This window comes from Anser brachyrhynchus, assembly GCF_964034855.1.
Source record: "Anser brachyrhynchus genome assembly, chromosome: 21".
NCBI classification, from domain to species: domain Eukaryota; kingdom Metazoa; phylum Chordata; class Aves; order Anseriformes; family Anatidae; genus Anser; species Anser brachyrhynchus.
The window spans coordinates 5,300,432-5,315,679 of NC_137714.1; the positions used below are offsets into that span (position 1 = coordinate 5,300,432).

Genomic DNA, 15,248 nt, shown 5'->3' on the forward strand with positions numbered 1-15,248 from the left:
TTTTCCATGACAGCTCCTTGTTTCTGCCAAAAGCTGTCTCACTGCTCTGGCACAAAATTGAGAGTTATGAAGTACTATGCCAGCATCGTGGTTGTGGTATGCAAGAAGGGCTGGGGGGTCTCAGCCCCTAGTAATCACTTAAAAACCCTGAGGCATAAAACAGGTTCCCAGTTAATAGAGGACTATGCCTCAGCCCACCTTCCTGGCCAGCTGCAAAGGCAAAGTTAAAACAAAAACTAAAATCTTGTTGAAGCCTTTTTTGCAAATGTCAGTACACTACGTCTTGGTTAGTGGAAGTGAATTTGTCATTACAGCTCAACTGATGTTTTATAAGATGCAGGGGGCAGCCTGCGTGTCAGAAAGCTTTCTAAGTAGCTAAAAAAAAAAAAAAAGAAATTGCCCTTCCACCAAGTAGCAGATTACTTCACCACCCTGTGACTTTGACTTCTCCCTGCTCTGAGCTACACACAATACTTTCTTAGAATTGTCATGTATTTTTAGGCAGTTTGCAAATCTTTCTGTTCTCTGGACAGCTGCGGATTCCCTGAGACTGACAGGCAGACAGCTGCACCGCTGCCCTGCGATTAAAGGTAACGACACCAAGATTACAGGAATGCCACAGAGGTGCTGGCGGTGGATGGATGCCTTGCACATGCAGAAGTCAAAAAATAGAAGGTAGTCCAAGTCTTGAAGTTATCTGCCTTTTATTACTCAGTTTTGCAGCATTATCTCTGCATGACCTGCTGCTGAATGATGACTTGTGTGTGCAAATTAACCATATTCCTATTTTCAGGAAGCAGGAAGAGATCCTGTGCCTGTCCTATTAATTTCTGATTGCCAAGGGCAAAATACATCTCTGTAAAACTGGACAACACCAAAATTTGCAGCTCTGCTAACTTGTGGTTGCAAGTCAGGTATTCCCTGCTATCCAATTCTAAACGAGTTTAAGTCAGGCCGTAAGCTGTGGAAATAAATTGTCTTGCAAGGCTTCAGAATTGAGCTGTATTGTAGAGCTACATCAGTCACACACACACACCCTCCCTCCCTCCTTCCCTCCCAAAAAGCAACTTTCAGGATCCAGGGCTGGAGATGAAGTGGTTTGTCCGGATGTTTGTGCTAGGTGGGTGAGCCTGTCTCCTTTCTTTTGTGCTATAAAAGTGGGGGAAGGGAAACCAAGGAACAAGGAAGAAGCCAAGAGCAGAAGAGCGAGCACTGGGAATGCAGCCTTGACCCAAAAAAAAAAAAAATTTTTTTTTTTGGAAGGTCAGATGGTAGCTAAAGCAGGCCTGGAATAATGATTAGTTAGTGCTATTAGTGTCAGATTGTGTGCAGGGGAAACACAAGTTGCTGCAGCTTCCTTTTTCTATAAAGAACATACAGAAGGCATCAGGCGCCACAATAAACTTCTAAATGTACTTCTAAATGTAGAAGCCTGCTTGATGGAAGTTAACTGAGTGTTAAAGGTCAGAAAGGTACGTAGAAAGATCTTGTTTCTAAACAGTGACTTTTAACACAGAGCAAATGACAGATGCATCAAGGTGACCAAGAAGTATGCCAAGCCTGTATATTGCAGGAGAATCAGCAAATTGAATTTTAAAATGTGCTGAAGTTCCATCCAGTAACTCCTTGGAAAGTGCTGGTGTGGCTTGTACTTGGATGTGGATCTGGGGCAGAAGGGATGGGTTTGGACAGCACAGGAGAAGCAGCTCCGAGATGGTTTCCAGTAAAATGGTAATAGTGGAAAAAAACAGAGTTAAGTACTGGTTATCCTGAAAAACTTGGTTGTAAACTGGTGTGTTCTTAGAGTAAGGTGGCAAAAATACGTGATTTAAAATGTTGAGGACCCCCTTCTCCATTTGGAAGATGGGGATGTAAAACTGAAACAGCATCGTGGCAAAAAGCACTGTGTAAATAGAAGACGTTTGTTAGAAATGGGGTTTCTGGGGTGTTGGATGGCTTCAGGTTCCTAGGAGAAGGTAAGGTGTGGGATAAGGCACCTGGCTTTGTGGGTCAGATAAACCTTGCTAAAATCTGAGCTCAGCTGGGATCCTCTGTTGCTCCTGCTGGGGGAAGGATTAAGCTCTTTTAGGGTGAACAAGAAGGATTAAGCTGTTTTAGGGAATGAGACACCTGAACCAACAACAAACTCCACTGGAAACTGAGCACATCGGTACCGGAATCAAAGCTGAGAGATACGAGTTACCTGCGGGGAGGCCAAGGAAGTATCAGCAAAGCGAACAAGGACACCGTTCATTAACGACAGAAATACGAAATGTGCTTAACGTGGTAGTGAACCCCCTTTTAGTGCCTGCTTAGGGGTGTCTGCCTTGCAGATCCACAAGCTACGGTGTGAGTCGAGGGTGCTGTGGAGCGAGGAAAAGGTAAAGATGGGGAAAGCAAAAAGGGGTCGGGGGGCTCCCGCTGAGTTTGGGGGGCTCTGCCTGGGCTGCGGGCGAGCTGCGCGCTCTGCTTGCAGAGGAAAGGAAGCAAGCATGGCTTCGGGACGACGGTTTAAAATAAAAAAAAAAATAGAGAAAATAAATCGAAGGGCATCGAGCCGGCCCTTCCCCTTCCCTGCCGGCAGCTGTGCTCCTCTCCCTGCGAGCAGAGCCGGCTGCGGGCTGGGGGGGCGCCGCCGGGGTGTCCGGGGCGGGGCGGCGGCAGCGGGGCTGCGGAGGGAGCTCCGCCGCTCCCGGCCCTTCCCTTCCCTTCTTTTCCCGTCCCTTCCCTTCCCCTCCGACCCTTTGCCGGCTCGGTGCTCGCCTGGCTCCCCGCAATGCCCCGGCCGCTGCCCCCCACGGAGCTGTACGCGGCGGAGCGGGCGGTGGTGCTGGCCTCCTGCCTGCTGTCCTGCCTGGGCTCCAGCCTCCTGCTCTGCACCCATGCCCTGTGGCCGGAGCTGCGGACTCGTCCCAGGCAGCTCCTGCTCTACCTCTCCTTGGCCGACCTCCTCTCAGCCCTCTCCTACTTCTACGGGGTGCTGCAGGACTTCGACAGGACGTCGTGGGACTGCGTGCTGCAGGGTGCCCTGTCCACCTTCGCCAACACCAGCTCCTTCTTCTGGACCATGGCCATTGCCCTCTACCTCTACCTCACCATCGTGAGGGGCTCGCCCACGGGGGCCGGCTTGCTCTGCTGCTTCCACGCGGTGAGGTGGGTGCCGCCGGCCGCCCCGGCGAGGCGCGGAGCCCGTGGGTGCCCCCCGTGCGGCACGCTGCGCTCACGGTGCCCGCTCGCTCCTTGGGGATGCCGTGCCCTTCTCGAGTTGCTTGAGACCAGGGGTTTTGCTGCTTTGGGACTAACCAGCCCTGCTTGTTCCCCCCCCCCCCCCTCGCCGCGCCCTTGAGAAGAAATAGAGACGTGGAAAAGTTAAAACGGGTTGCTTAAGTTGCAAAAAAAAATGTGCCGGTGACTCAAAATCCTGCCTTCTCCCCCTCCGCAGCCTGCTCTGACATCCTAGCAATAATAACCCGAAAACTTGCGTTTGCACTCCCTGCCTGCTGCTGCCCAAGCTCCCGTGTTTGGGATCCGTTTCCCGGATTTCCCGTGTCAGCCGGGTCTGTTTGTCCTACCGTTTCTTAGCAGGTTGCTGTAACCCAGCGCTCCTAGGGGAACCCAGACCACAAGCGAGGAGGCTGCGAGAAAAGCGCTCTGAAGGTTGTTTTGGCATGTTTGACTGAAAGCGAGACAAAGCAGCCCACAGTGTAGCTCGATGTCTTGGTTGCTGCTGGTTAGTGAGCTGATTTTCCACATCATGTTTAGTAAAAGCCTTCATTATGCAATTTGAGCTTGTGTGATCATGTGCTACCTCCACGCCGAGCAAAACAGTGATCCCTTAGTGCTCTGGGCTGCCAGGCTTTTGTGCTAAATTATATGCGGAATGATTTCTTAAAAAAAAAAAAAAAAAAAAGCATTAGGGCAAGCAAAGGAATGGTTTTTATTCGGTCTCTTTCTCAGTGAAATATTTGTCACCTCTTATTGTCAACAGCGTGACTTGGGAGATGATTGAATTAGAGCTAAGTAAAGATTGGGGCAGTGAAAGACATTAAAGTTAAGAGGGAATCAGGGAGGACAGGAATCCTGCCCCACCTCTTTTAATTGCTGCTCGATGGCCAGGTCTGCCTGCGAGCAAGCCCGAGGTGCCTGCACATGTGGCTGGCTGCACCAGCACCGCGTGCGGGAGATGAAGTGAAATGCAATGAGACAGGAGGCAGCTTGTTTTCTTTTTTTTCCTTTCAGTTGAGGATGATGTTGCACTGGGTGACTTGTGAAGAGGAATCGCTGGTGAAGAGCTGCGTGGGGCTGAGGGAACAGAGACAAGGAGCCCGACTTCTTCACGGGCATGCTGTTTGCATCAGGCTGCATCAAAGAGCTGCTGCAAACCTGCCCCACTTGTAATTTCCCTGTCTGCTAATTGCTCTGAGCGTGAGCTGGGTCTGTACTTAAACATCTCTGCCTGGTTTAACGCTGCTCAGCCTCATCAGATACAGGGTGCAGAAGGAAGCTCGGGGAGGCTCAGCGAACTGCTGCTGGCCCTAATCTGTGCGCTCCTTCACAGCAGTCAAATCCCGAGAGCACCGTGGCGCTGCGAGAGAGGAAGGGAGTGTTCAAACTCAACTTCCTCCGGGTGAATTTGCTAGGTTTATTTGCAGGGCTCTGCAGTCAAAATCAAATGCCATCTTCTGCTCTAGGTGTTGCTCAGCTCTGCTTGCCCTGTTTAAAGGGCAGCGTAGATAGCTTTCATCCAAGTCCTGTTTCCAGGTTCTGCTTCATAAGTGGTGACTCCCATTCTGTGCTCAAAGCGTCTTCTTGCTTTACAACCTGTGTGCAAAGCAGGGAAAACAAGTGAGGACCTGTCCTCCGCCCAGCCCCTCCTGACACGTCCTCCTTCCCTGCATTTCTGTCGCTACCTGAGAACTCCATCATAAGCACAAGTTCTGGACCTTGTGCTTGGCAGGGGCTCCTCCCAACGCTTTTCAGTGCTTCAGAGTCCTTCTGGCTGTCTGCTGTGCTTTGGCCAGAAAAATCTTGTGCCATACATGTAGGAATTTTTGCAACTAGTATGGAAAGATCCCAGTGTGTGCGTTAACTGCAGGGGATGGGTGAAGGAGAGCAGCCGGGGCAAAATAAAAGGGGGCAAAAGACAGGTAATGCTCTAAGGATTTAGAGATAAGTTTACGTATTTTTGTCTAGGCAAGAACCTGGGGCTTCTTTTTTTTCCTTTTATCACTTCGCAGGTTGCTGACACGGTCATGCAGTGACCGCCATGCGAAGAGCTGTGCTGAGATGCGCGTCTGGCAGGGATGGAAGGCAGGACGGGGTTTGGTCGTGCACGAGTTTTCCAGCCCTCTCAAGCAGCTGCTCATCCGGGGCGAGTGTTTGTAGCAACGCATACTCCTTTAACATTGAGCATAACCAGAGACTCTGTTCCTTAGCTGAGCAGAGCTGGCTAAGCCCATGTTGCAAGTTACTACCTGGAATTTTGTTTTTAGGGAAATCAGGACGTTGCAGGGGATGAAACCTGATGAACGGGTTTGTTCCTCATCAAGTTGAGTCATGGTAACACATGCACCTCTTTTAGAGCTAGACTGGGCAACTGCGGGCCCTGGTTTGTTTCTAAATGTTTGTTGAGCTCAGATGTGCTTTGAAAAGAAGCTTGCAGCTAGCTTCGAAAATATTTGTAGTACTTGTAAGCTGCAAGTTCTGGCATGGGGAGTGTACGTTTCCAGGCTACCTCACTTGTTCTGGGTTTCTAAATGTCAAGCATCGTTTGGTCAGGCAATGGCTTCTTTGCTCTGAGAGCAGCTGATCCAAACTCAGGGCAAGAAGTGGGCCAGATCCCACCAAGGGGTTGCTTCTTGCTTTGTATTTGATAGTGGTTGATGTTGACCTCTGAAGCGTTTTCATTTCATGAAAGGGCTGTGCAGATGTTTATAAGCATATATACATATGTATATATATGGAATATAAGCATATATATATGGAATACTTGAGACCCTTTCATGTACTACTTATTGTATTGTGCATCTGAGACTGAAGTACATCTGTACTGTCACGACTGTGCCAGTGATGCACTTCAGAACTGGACAGTCGAAGTCCCTAAGCCTTGCCTGTGAGGTGCAGGGATCTCTTGGATGTTGCTGTGGCTTTACCTCTCTGTTCAGAAAAGGCTGTAGGTCAGGCCAAGCCAAGGGAAACTGCCTGGCTGCTGGCGTCTCAGCTTTTAAATTCTCTGGGAGGAATCTCTGTGTGGTACCAGCAGCTTGGTGCTTGGGTACTGCAGACTCGGTTAATGTTTGGGTAAGAAAATGCAGAAATTAAACTGGGAGTAGATTTGGTCTGGAGTTCTGCTTACGGCGTGTGCTTGAAACAAGTTGGCTTGGATCTCCAGAAGCCTGATATTTCTCTTGAAGAGTAAAAATTCCAGTTCCCATCAGGAAGCAGCCGCAGGTTGCTGTAGGATGGCTGCTTGTCTGACCTGCGCAGGCCAACAACTGCGAATCTTCCCTGCTCGCAGGAGCCAGTGGGGGAGGAAGCACCTGTCCAGAGTAAATCAAAGTGTGGTGGTAAGCAATCCGACCTCAGGCACACTGAGGACAAGAAAACCAGCACAGCATGAGTCCTCGCCTCACCTCATATAAATGCAGAACTTGTGTTAATCTGGAGCGATGTGCTGGATTGGATAAATTTGTATTAATGGATTGCTGGGTGCTCTATTAGGGAAATAAGTGCAGTTGTATCTGCCTGAGGGATGGGATTGCCTCCTTTTATCTCCTGCACTGATGGCATTTAGATCTGAGAGGCCCAACCTACATAATTACACTGTGGGGCTCAAAGGAGAATTTCTGCCTCTTCGTGCTATCTTGGATCCCTTTTATTCCAGTCTTCAAACTTGCTTTGGGTGTGTATAATGTATTATTTTCTGGCTCTTCTAGATAAGTATGAAGCATTGGTATTTTCCAGTCCTTGGTAATCTGTTCTCTAGGGGGTTCTTAAAAATAATTTAATCATAAGTCTCAGTTCTCCTTTCCCCTTTTCTAAAACATTTTCAAATAAGCTGGAACTGATGAAGTTCCTTGAAATGTCTGATTATTTTCTAGATTGTTTCCAATTTCACTTTGGTTTTGTAATCCTTTGTGCTTAACGTTAGTTGTGATAACCTTCTGATCGCAATACACTCTTTCTGTGAAAATTGAAGCATAAATTAGGCTCCTGATGAGTGGCAGTTTTCTTCCCCATTCTTTCTTTTATTGGTTAGGTACTGGAAGATTTCTTTTTTTTCTGTCCCTTGCTAGTGAGCTGTTAGTTCATACTGTAGCCTCTCCTTGTGTGTCTGTATGTCCTCACACTGTTCTTTTATATTTATAACTAGTAATTTGACCCAGTTTGATCTTCTCGTATCATTCTCTTTCAGTTTCAGGTCACCATGGAGATCATTATTTAGGCAAATTAGTTCCTTAATACACTTCCTTTGTCCTGCTGCTGGACTCATTTGTGCTTATGTCCTTTAATATGGTTTCTTAAGGAAGGGCCAGTTCTCTTGAGCGCTTATCCTTACCTTAGTGGTCAGTTCTTCCAGGCATTGAAATATGAACCTCTGAGCCTAAAATCCTTGTTCTTGGGCCACTTCGCCATTTTTACCAGAATGAGAAGGTTTTGAGAGGCGTAGTAGGAATGTTCATGGTGGCGGTGATGCCTGGTGTGTGTTCAGAAGGCTCTGATAACAGCACAAGGAGGACTCCCTGCAGCAGAACTGCCCTTAAACACCACCGCCAGCTTGGGTTAGCACCAGCCATTCTGAACACAAGAGGGCAACAGGATGTTCCAGGTGAAAAAGCTGGAAAAAAAAGCTGAAAATTTGACTCCGAATTTCTTATACCCTTCCATTTACATTCGTTTTGTGTATGTGTAACTGATGTTAGGAGCACGATCCTGTCCATGTTCCCTGCAGCTCCTCCAGGCCACCAGCAATATAAGTATGAACCAGGAAGGTGATGAGACCAATACAGTAGCAGCTTTGTTTTCTTCGCATCTGGAGAGAGCAGGGCGTTCATGCTGGAAGCTCAATCTCGGCTCCCTGAGGCATTTGTCATTTTTAGAGGAACTGTCCCTTGTAAGCTTCCTCAGAAACATTTTCTGAGGGTGGATGTGGGAAGGGCAGGTGATGTGTTTAGCTCCAGTGTTTCAGCCACGGAGTGACGTGTGAGCTGTACAGCGTGGGCTGGGGCAGCTCTGTGAAGTCCTGGGTATTCACAGCCAACGGGAAGGGGCTGGGTGTTTTTACATCTGGGTTGGGGGAATCTTTCGGTTCTTGCTCATGGCTTTTTGTGGGCAGCCCGAGCTGCTGAGTGACTTAGTCCATGTGTGTCACCGCAGTTATTTTTCTGCTAGGTGCTTCCCTATATCTGCCTCTGCTGCAGGACAGAAGCTGAAGTCAAAACGCAGCTCCAAATGATGTGAAACTGGCTCCTCTTTGCTTCCCCAGTTTTAATGCTGTTACCACCAGTGCTTTTCCTTGGGAAGAAACTTTCCCTTGGTCCTTGAGAAATGACTCTTGCTCCCCAAATATTGACTACATCTCCATCAAAACAACAAAAAAAGCAAACCACCACTACTACTAGCACCACCTTCAACTACAAAAACAGAAATGATGCAATGAAATTACGGATTTCTTTGTGTCACCTGTGCAAAGTGTCACGTAGGAATCAGTGTGAGGGTTTGGCTGCGTGTGTTTTGAAAGCTGTGAACGGGCCAGCCTGCTCTCGAATGGCTGGCTCCTGCAGGATGGGCACGTTGTACCCTGCTTTTCCTGCCAAATCCTGGACCTCTCCTGCTAGGTGTGCAGGCCAGGTTCCAGTTCTGTGCTCAGGCTGGCGCATCATTATGTGTCTGTCCTTTGTGTGTCCTCCAGGCCTGAGGTCCCAAGTTCCTAGAGTGGATCCCTGGGAATTGAAGCGGGGTCTGCCTGGGTTTGTGTTCCCCACGGGATGCTGTCAGAGGCCTGCCTGTCACAGCCGCTTCCCTTAGGGCTGGTACAGGAGTGCTGGCATCCTGCAGGAGGAATTGGCATCCTGTGTAATGAAGGATCCCTTCATCCGTCACACATTTCTCCCAGGGAGTTTGGAGGGACTAAACTGAGCGTGTTCTCAGCTTAAACTTGCTTCTTCCGTTCTTTCCTCAGCTGGGGAGTCCCCCTTTGCATTACGGTTGCGGCTGTTGCTCTGAAGAAGATTGGCTACGATGCCTCCAATGTTTCTGTGGGCTGGTGCTGGGTCAACTTGGATGCAGAGGATCGGCTCTTGTGGATGCTGCTAACGGGGAAAGTTTGGGAGATCCTGGCCTATGTGACTTTGCCGGTGCTCTACATCCTCATCAAGAAGCACATTAACAGAGCGGTGAGTACTTTGCTGCTTTCAGATCACATTACAGGCTTGCTGTGTGATTGTATCCTCCCACTCTCTGAAGATTTCGCTGTGTATTAGCAGCTACACAGGCAAGAATTGCTTCATAAACTGCTGAAATACATCCAACTGCTGGGAGAAGCAGTACCGCTGAGTCAGCAGCCCGTAGCATCATTGCACAATGACTTAGCACCAGAAGAATGTGAAAGCCTCTTGAAAACTTAAGGGGTTACGAGATGAAATGTGAGTCCTGCACTAGGAATTGAGACAGTGTGTGAAGGACAGAATTCAGCTTTTATTAGTCATCCATACAGTTCCACTTGTACCAAGCCTGAATTTGGCCTCTGGTCTGACTTACCTAACCACAGTCATTTTAGGATCGCTAATGACAGCTTGTGTCTGAGTCCCTATTTGTACTTGCAGGCTTCAGAGGTTTCTTTGCTGCTGTTTATGGTGAACACAAAGAATCCAGACGTATTGGACAATACTTGCATAATAGAAATGAAATCTAAGTTATGAGATTGGCAGAAAGAACAACACCTAGTTAAGTTGCATTAGAAAAAGAAATCCGGATAAATGTCCTTCTGGAAAGTGTTGCCGTGCACACCTGCTTGCTGTGGTGAAGCTATGGCAGTAGTAGTAGTGGATAAACACAACTCTGGTGAGGGCAAGGTTTCCCAGATGAGCTGGAAGAACAGCACAGTCCGTACAAGTCCCAAGGGACCTGGGGAAGGGAAGCTGGGAAGGGTTTGCTCGTGCCAGTCACCACTACGGACACAAGGCAGACAGGACTCAATGTTCCAGCAGCTGTTGAAGATAGCAACGTGACTGCCTGGAAAGCCGATCCCCCTCCTGCTCTGCCAGGGACACGTGGCTGCTCTGCTCTCCCGTCCTGCTGAGAGCCACTCGATGCTCGTAGCAGGGTCGGAGGAGCGGCATGTGGGGCTGGGTGCATGCGAGGGTCTTCCTAAATGAGAGCTGAGGAGTCAGGGCTGGGAGTACCGGAGCACAGGAGGACACTGCATGAAAGCTGTGTGTGCTCAGTAGCCCTGATGGCAGGAGAAATAGTTTTCAGCAGGTCAGCTGTCCTGAGTTTTAATCTCTTCACCTACATTGCCATCCTGGTATTCATGATCATGGGTCCCCGCAGGTGCTCCATGGGTTGTGGTGACCTGCTCTCCCCCATCCAGGCTGCTGCGTCCATCCAGCAGCTTCCAGCATGGAAAGGTCCCGGGGCCTTGTACCTCCAACCACCCTTATCCAGGGCATAGATCCCAGAAACTTTTTTCTGCCTGTAGTGTTACAGAGGCTCGCCGGCTTGTTAAACCTATGGAAGCCCATTGCTAACAGTATGCTGTCAGAACTCAAGCACCAGGTCCCTCACAGGGACTGCTGGAGGCTGGTGGGATTGCTGGATCTGTAAAAGTGCCCAGCCAGGCACCGGGAGAGCAGGTTCCTGCAGCAGTGATATGTTTGTCTGACCCAGCAATGTAGGGCATAATAAAGCTCTAAGAAGGGCTGGATCTCCTTTATTCGCAACTCCTTGGCTTTAGCAGGAATGTTTGCAATAGTGAGGGCAGAATGTGTCTCAAGACCAGCGCTGTGTAAGTGTGCCCATCAACTGCCCACAGGATGCAAAAACTGGGTTGGCTTTGGAAAGAATCCCCAGAGCTCAATGTCCGGAGTGTGTAGCCTTTTTGTTCACATTTTTGTCTCTCCTCCATCTCCATGGAAGCATGCAGCGCTCTCAGAGTATCGCCCCATTCTCTCAAGAACACCGCTTCAGCCCCGGACTTCCATAGCAGATAAAAAGCTGATTCTCATCCCTGTCATCTTCATCATCCTCCGCATCTGGAGCACTGTGCGATTCATTCTGACGCTCTGCAACTCCCCTGCAGTGCAAAACTCAGTCCTGGTTGTCCTGCATGTAAGTATTGGCCAGGCAGTGTGTTAGAAGGAAGGTCTGGAAGGGAGACGGAGCCTTGTTGCTCTCAACATCACTTTCTGTGCCAGGATGCAGCTCAGGCTGGCACAGTACATGCGCCTTGCAAGAGCATCGGCTCCCTGGGATGCTCAGCAGTGCTGTTCCAGCATCATCTAGCGGACACTGAGAATAACTGCAGTGGGAGTGCTGGCTACAGGCAAGCTGCTTGTAGGAGAAGCTGGGTGCCTGTCCTGGAGCAGGGTCAGCCTGCTGCACACCCAGACCAGGCTGCAGGAGTGGCACAACAGCAGCCTGTGCCGTTTTGGGGTGTGAGACTGGTTTTTCCTCTGTTTTCCTCACTTAGGTGGGAGCTGCTGACAGCACTCCCTGACTTGATGTGACTTGGTCTGACTTGATGTTTGCTGGTTTGGGTGTGGGGGGTGTCGGTACAAACAGCACTGGTTAATTCCTTTCTTGCCCCCTTGCAGGGAATCGGTAACACGTTCCAAGGAGGTGCCAACTGCATTATGTTTGTCCTCTGTACGCGCGTGGTCCGTGCTCGGCTGCTCTCCTCTCTGTGCTGTTACCGCTATGATGACTCGGGTTGGCCTTCACCAAGGTCGAGCAGCAACCGGCAGCGCCCAGACCCCGCTGAGAGCGAGAACGTGCCAGACCCCGAGCGGACGAAACCTCTGCTTTCCAGCACCTGAGCCTGCGCTGCCCACGGCTCTGCACTGACTTCATCTCTCTGGGTAAACTGCCTGGCTTCGTGACCCACTGCCAGAACTGGGGAGCTGCAGCTGGGGAGGACTGGGGGGGAAGGGCTCCCCTATGGGGTAGGGTTCTGCTCCTGCTGTGTGTGTTCCCTGCCTGACTGCAGGGATGACATGTACATCTCTTCGGTACTGCACAGTTCAGATGCATTTAGTGCCCAAAGTGTTCCTCGTATCGTAATGCAGCCCCTGCTGCCATTTGTCACAACAGGCGCCTGGGGGTTGGTGACTCCTGCAGGTTTATGTAGGAAATCTGCAGGAGGCCAAGCTTGGCATCAGCTCTTTGTGGCTTCAGGTACAAGGTTTGACACTGGATGATGTACTTGATTTCATCTGTGTAAGTGTCTTGATTCCTTGGGCTTGACCTAATGAGTGATAATTGCAGAACGTGCAGGAGTTTTGGATTTCATCCATGCAGGAGCCCCTGGGGCTGGGGCTCTGTGTGGGCTTCTGCCTGCAGATTCTGATAGCGCTCTTGTGTAGCTGAAGGTAGTCAAAGCCCAGCTGTCCTGGCAGCTTAGGTTAATGTAAATGTGCTGGGAACTGCAGCCTCTCCAGGAAGGGTATGAAGCCCTGTGTCCTCCCACAGTTGTGCTTAGCCTGCAGGCCATGCTGAGTGAAAGGGCCAAGCCTGGGAGGCAGCGAGCTGCTCTGGGGCGTGGGCTGCAGCAGGGGCTGAACAGCTTGGAGAGGAGGCTTAGGGGGATGTACTGCAGGTCTTTGTGCCTCTCTCACGTACTTCTGGTTTGGTCTTCCCAGATCACAAAGCCTGAAGGGGGAAAAAAAAAAAAGGCAGATTTTTTTTAAATCAATAAACAATTCTTTTTAATCTGTATAACAAGCTTTTGCAGAAAGAGCAGAAGGCTCAGGAATTGCTCGGGGAGAGAGGGCAGCTGTCAGGCTCCCACTGCTCCAGGCACCCAGCTGTTGCAAACCTGCTCGTACTACTTTAATTTTAGTCACCTTAACAACACGCAGAACAAACTGCATGGTACGGTGACCTCATGGGACTAGGCAGAGGCGAGTCCTCTTAATGCCAAGTCTTCACTTCAGGGAATAACTTTATTAGGATATTAATACATCTAAGCCCTCTTGTACAAGAGCTGTGTAGGCTTGGGAAGGTGGAGTCCTCAAGGGCTCATTAACCCGTTTCATGGGGCTGGAAAGGGGCTCAGTTCTTTAGCATCCCCAGAGCCTTTGAAGGATAGATGCAAGCATCTTTTATCTCTGGTATAGATGACTTCAAGAAGTTTTGCCTGCTTTCAGAAGTTGTTTTTTTTTCTCTTTTAAAACTTCTAACAGCTAAGTAGCAACCTTGGTAGCTCAACCTTGTGTTAACCCCACGTGGCTTTAAAAGAGGAGCTATATTAAAAACTGTTCTTGCAGAAAGGCAGGATAGTAAATCTTAAATGTTACAAGACTTAGAATTGTGCTGTGTTCATTTTTTTAGAGCCAGCCCTGAAGAGACAGTAGAATTGTCACCAACTTGGCTAAAGGAGCAGGGGAAAGCAAAGCAAACAAAATCAAAAAAGACTCCTTGTTCTCAATTTCCCTTTTTCCATAACAGCAGAGTGCTGAGAAATGCTTTTGGAACAATGTGCAGCTTGACAGAATAACATTCCCTGCTCCTCGGGGTTCAGGGAAGCATGCTGGTTCGTGAAGATCAGCTATTGGCAACAGCACCTGTGCTGATACAAGTGGAAAATCTCTGATGACAGAAGCCTTCATGCAGGCAAGGCCAGGGAAGTAAAAACGGCCAACAGAGAAGTCCCTAGAAGTGTCTTTAGTTTCTAACGCTGCAGCTGATCACAGCCTAAGCAGTCGCAGGGATGGGATAATGGGAGAGGAAGGGTCTGTGATGGGCTGCAGAAATGTGTGGCTGCTCCCGGCAGGTCCCCTTCAGTCTCTGGCACAAAGTGCAGGAGCACAGTGCTCCCTGCAGCATCAGCTGTCTGTGAAGATGTCTGAAGTCTTCCGTGTCAGGCACGGGCTGGAGCAGTTGGACTCTGAGCCTGTTTTCCCCCCCATGCCTCTTTCCAGCTTCTGCAGGGTGATGCCCCCTGCAGCTCAGGCTTCAGCAGGCCTCTTGTCCTGTCCCAGAGCAAACCGGGGCGCCCTGGTGCAGGAAGAGGGGACGGTTCGGGATTTTTAACTGTGCTTCATGTTGTGCAGGTGCAGGATCATCCCAGAGTCCCACAGAGGGAGCTAAAGGCCGGGGAGAAGCACCGCTGGAGTGGCCGAGGAAAATGAAGATGTCCCAGTCCTGGGCGTGCAGATCCCAGCTGCGGTGGTCATGAACTTTGCTCAGGACCTTCTGGAAGATACTGTTTGGCTGCGCTCCAGCCTCTTGGGTTTCTTCCCTCCTTCTCCTCTCCTTCCACCATAAATTTTAAAATTGTTTGGGGTTTTGCTTTTCTGTCTGACAGGGCAAAGATGTTGTTGTGAGTTCTGGGGTCAACAAATACGGGGATAGGGAAATTTTAGTAGCAGCTGGACAGGACTGTCCTGGGCATGGGTTTCAGTCCTGAGGTGTGAGGTCTCCCGGGGAGCTCTGGCCTGGCTCCCGTTCTTCACTGGAATACGGACAACAGTGTGCAGACACACTTGTTTGGTGGCGAGGGATGGTTCCTCTTCACGTTTTATTCCTCCTTGGTGGTCAGGGGTCATCATCATCCTCAGGGTGCGTGGTGGCTGCATGCTTATTGCCTCCTGGGGATATCTCAACTCCGCAGACTCCCGGTGCTGAGGGGCACCTGGGCTCACCAGCCCGGCCTTTAGCAAGGACAGCCCTTGCCGTCCGCAGGAGGATGCCTGGCACGTGCTGGCCTCGTGCTGGCCTCCAGCCAGCCTCTGCCAAAGCACAGCCCATGGCCTGCTCCTGTCCTGGGAGTGTTTGTCCCGGGAGTGTTGTATCAGGGCTGGGGAGGGGACAGTTTGTTGGCTGGAGATACTGTGTTAATTTATTTACAGCTCCTCACTTGCTTGTGTTTTTTTTTTAATATTTTCTCCAACTTCTACAAAATAAAGTTCCGTTTCTTTACCGAGATGTTGTTCAAGCATGTTGTGATGGACCCGTTGGCACCTTGAAGAATTTGGATGGGGAACTGTTGCGAGGTCAGTCTTCAGGTTTCTTGTGTGTCTGGCGTAAAG

The 15,248-nt window shown here is 49.8% G+C and overlaps 1 protein-coding gene across 3 annotated transcripts; it reads left to right on the plus strand.

Moving 5' to 3' along the window:
* Positions 1-2,417: 2,417 nt before the first annotated feature.
* GPR157 (G protein-coupled receptor 157) lies at positions 2,418-15,139 on the plus strand. 3 transcript variants are annotated; one of them, XM_080563748.1, is made up of 5 exons: positions 2,434-3,153; positions 9,182-9,395; positions 11,137-11,328; positions 11,814-12,077; positions 14,271-15,139. In XM_080563748.1, the coding sequence occupies exons 1-4, from the start codon at positions 2,777-2,779 to the stop codon at positions 12,033-12,035; spliced, it is 1,005 nt and encodes a 334-aa protein (XP_080419874.1). In that variant the 5' UTR covers positions 2,434-2,776; the 3' UTR covers positions 12,036-12,077; positions 14,271-15,139. The 3 variants fall into 3 exon arrangements, with proteins under 3 accessions (XP_080419876.1, XP_080419874.1, XP_080419875.1); XM_080563749.1 differs by lacking the exon at positions 2,434-3,153 and adding an exon at positions 3,774-4,394; XM_080563750.1 differs by lacking the exon at positions 11,137-11,328 and having other exon boundaries at positions 2,418-3,153.
* Positions 15,140-15,248: the final 109 nt, after the last annotated feature.

What these genes read in the sequence shown, in the direction of transcription:
- GPR157 (XM_080563748.1), top strand. Translation starts at nt 2,777, where the DNA reads ATGCCCCGGCCGCTGCCCCCCACGGAGCTGTACGCGGCGGAGCGGGCG. An exon ending in TGCTGCTTCCACGCGGTGAG is followed by an intron (nt 3,154 to 9,181) that starts GTGGGTGCCGCC and finishes TTCTTTCCTCAG; the next exon opens with CTGGGGAGTCCCCCTTTGCA. An exon ending in CAGTCCTGGTTGTCCTGCAT is followed by an intron (nt 11,329 to 11,813) that starts GTAAGTATTGGC and finishes GCCCCCTTGCAG; the next exon opens with GGAATCGGTAACACGTTCCA.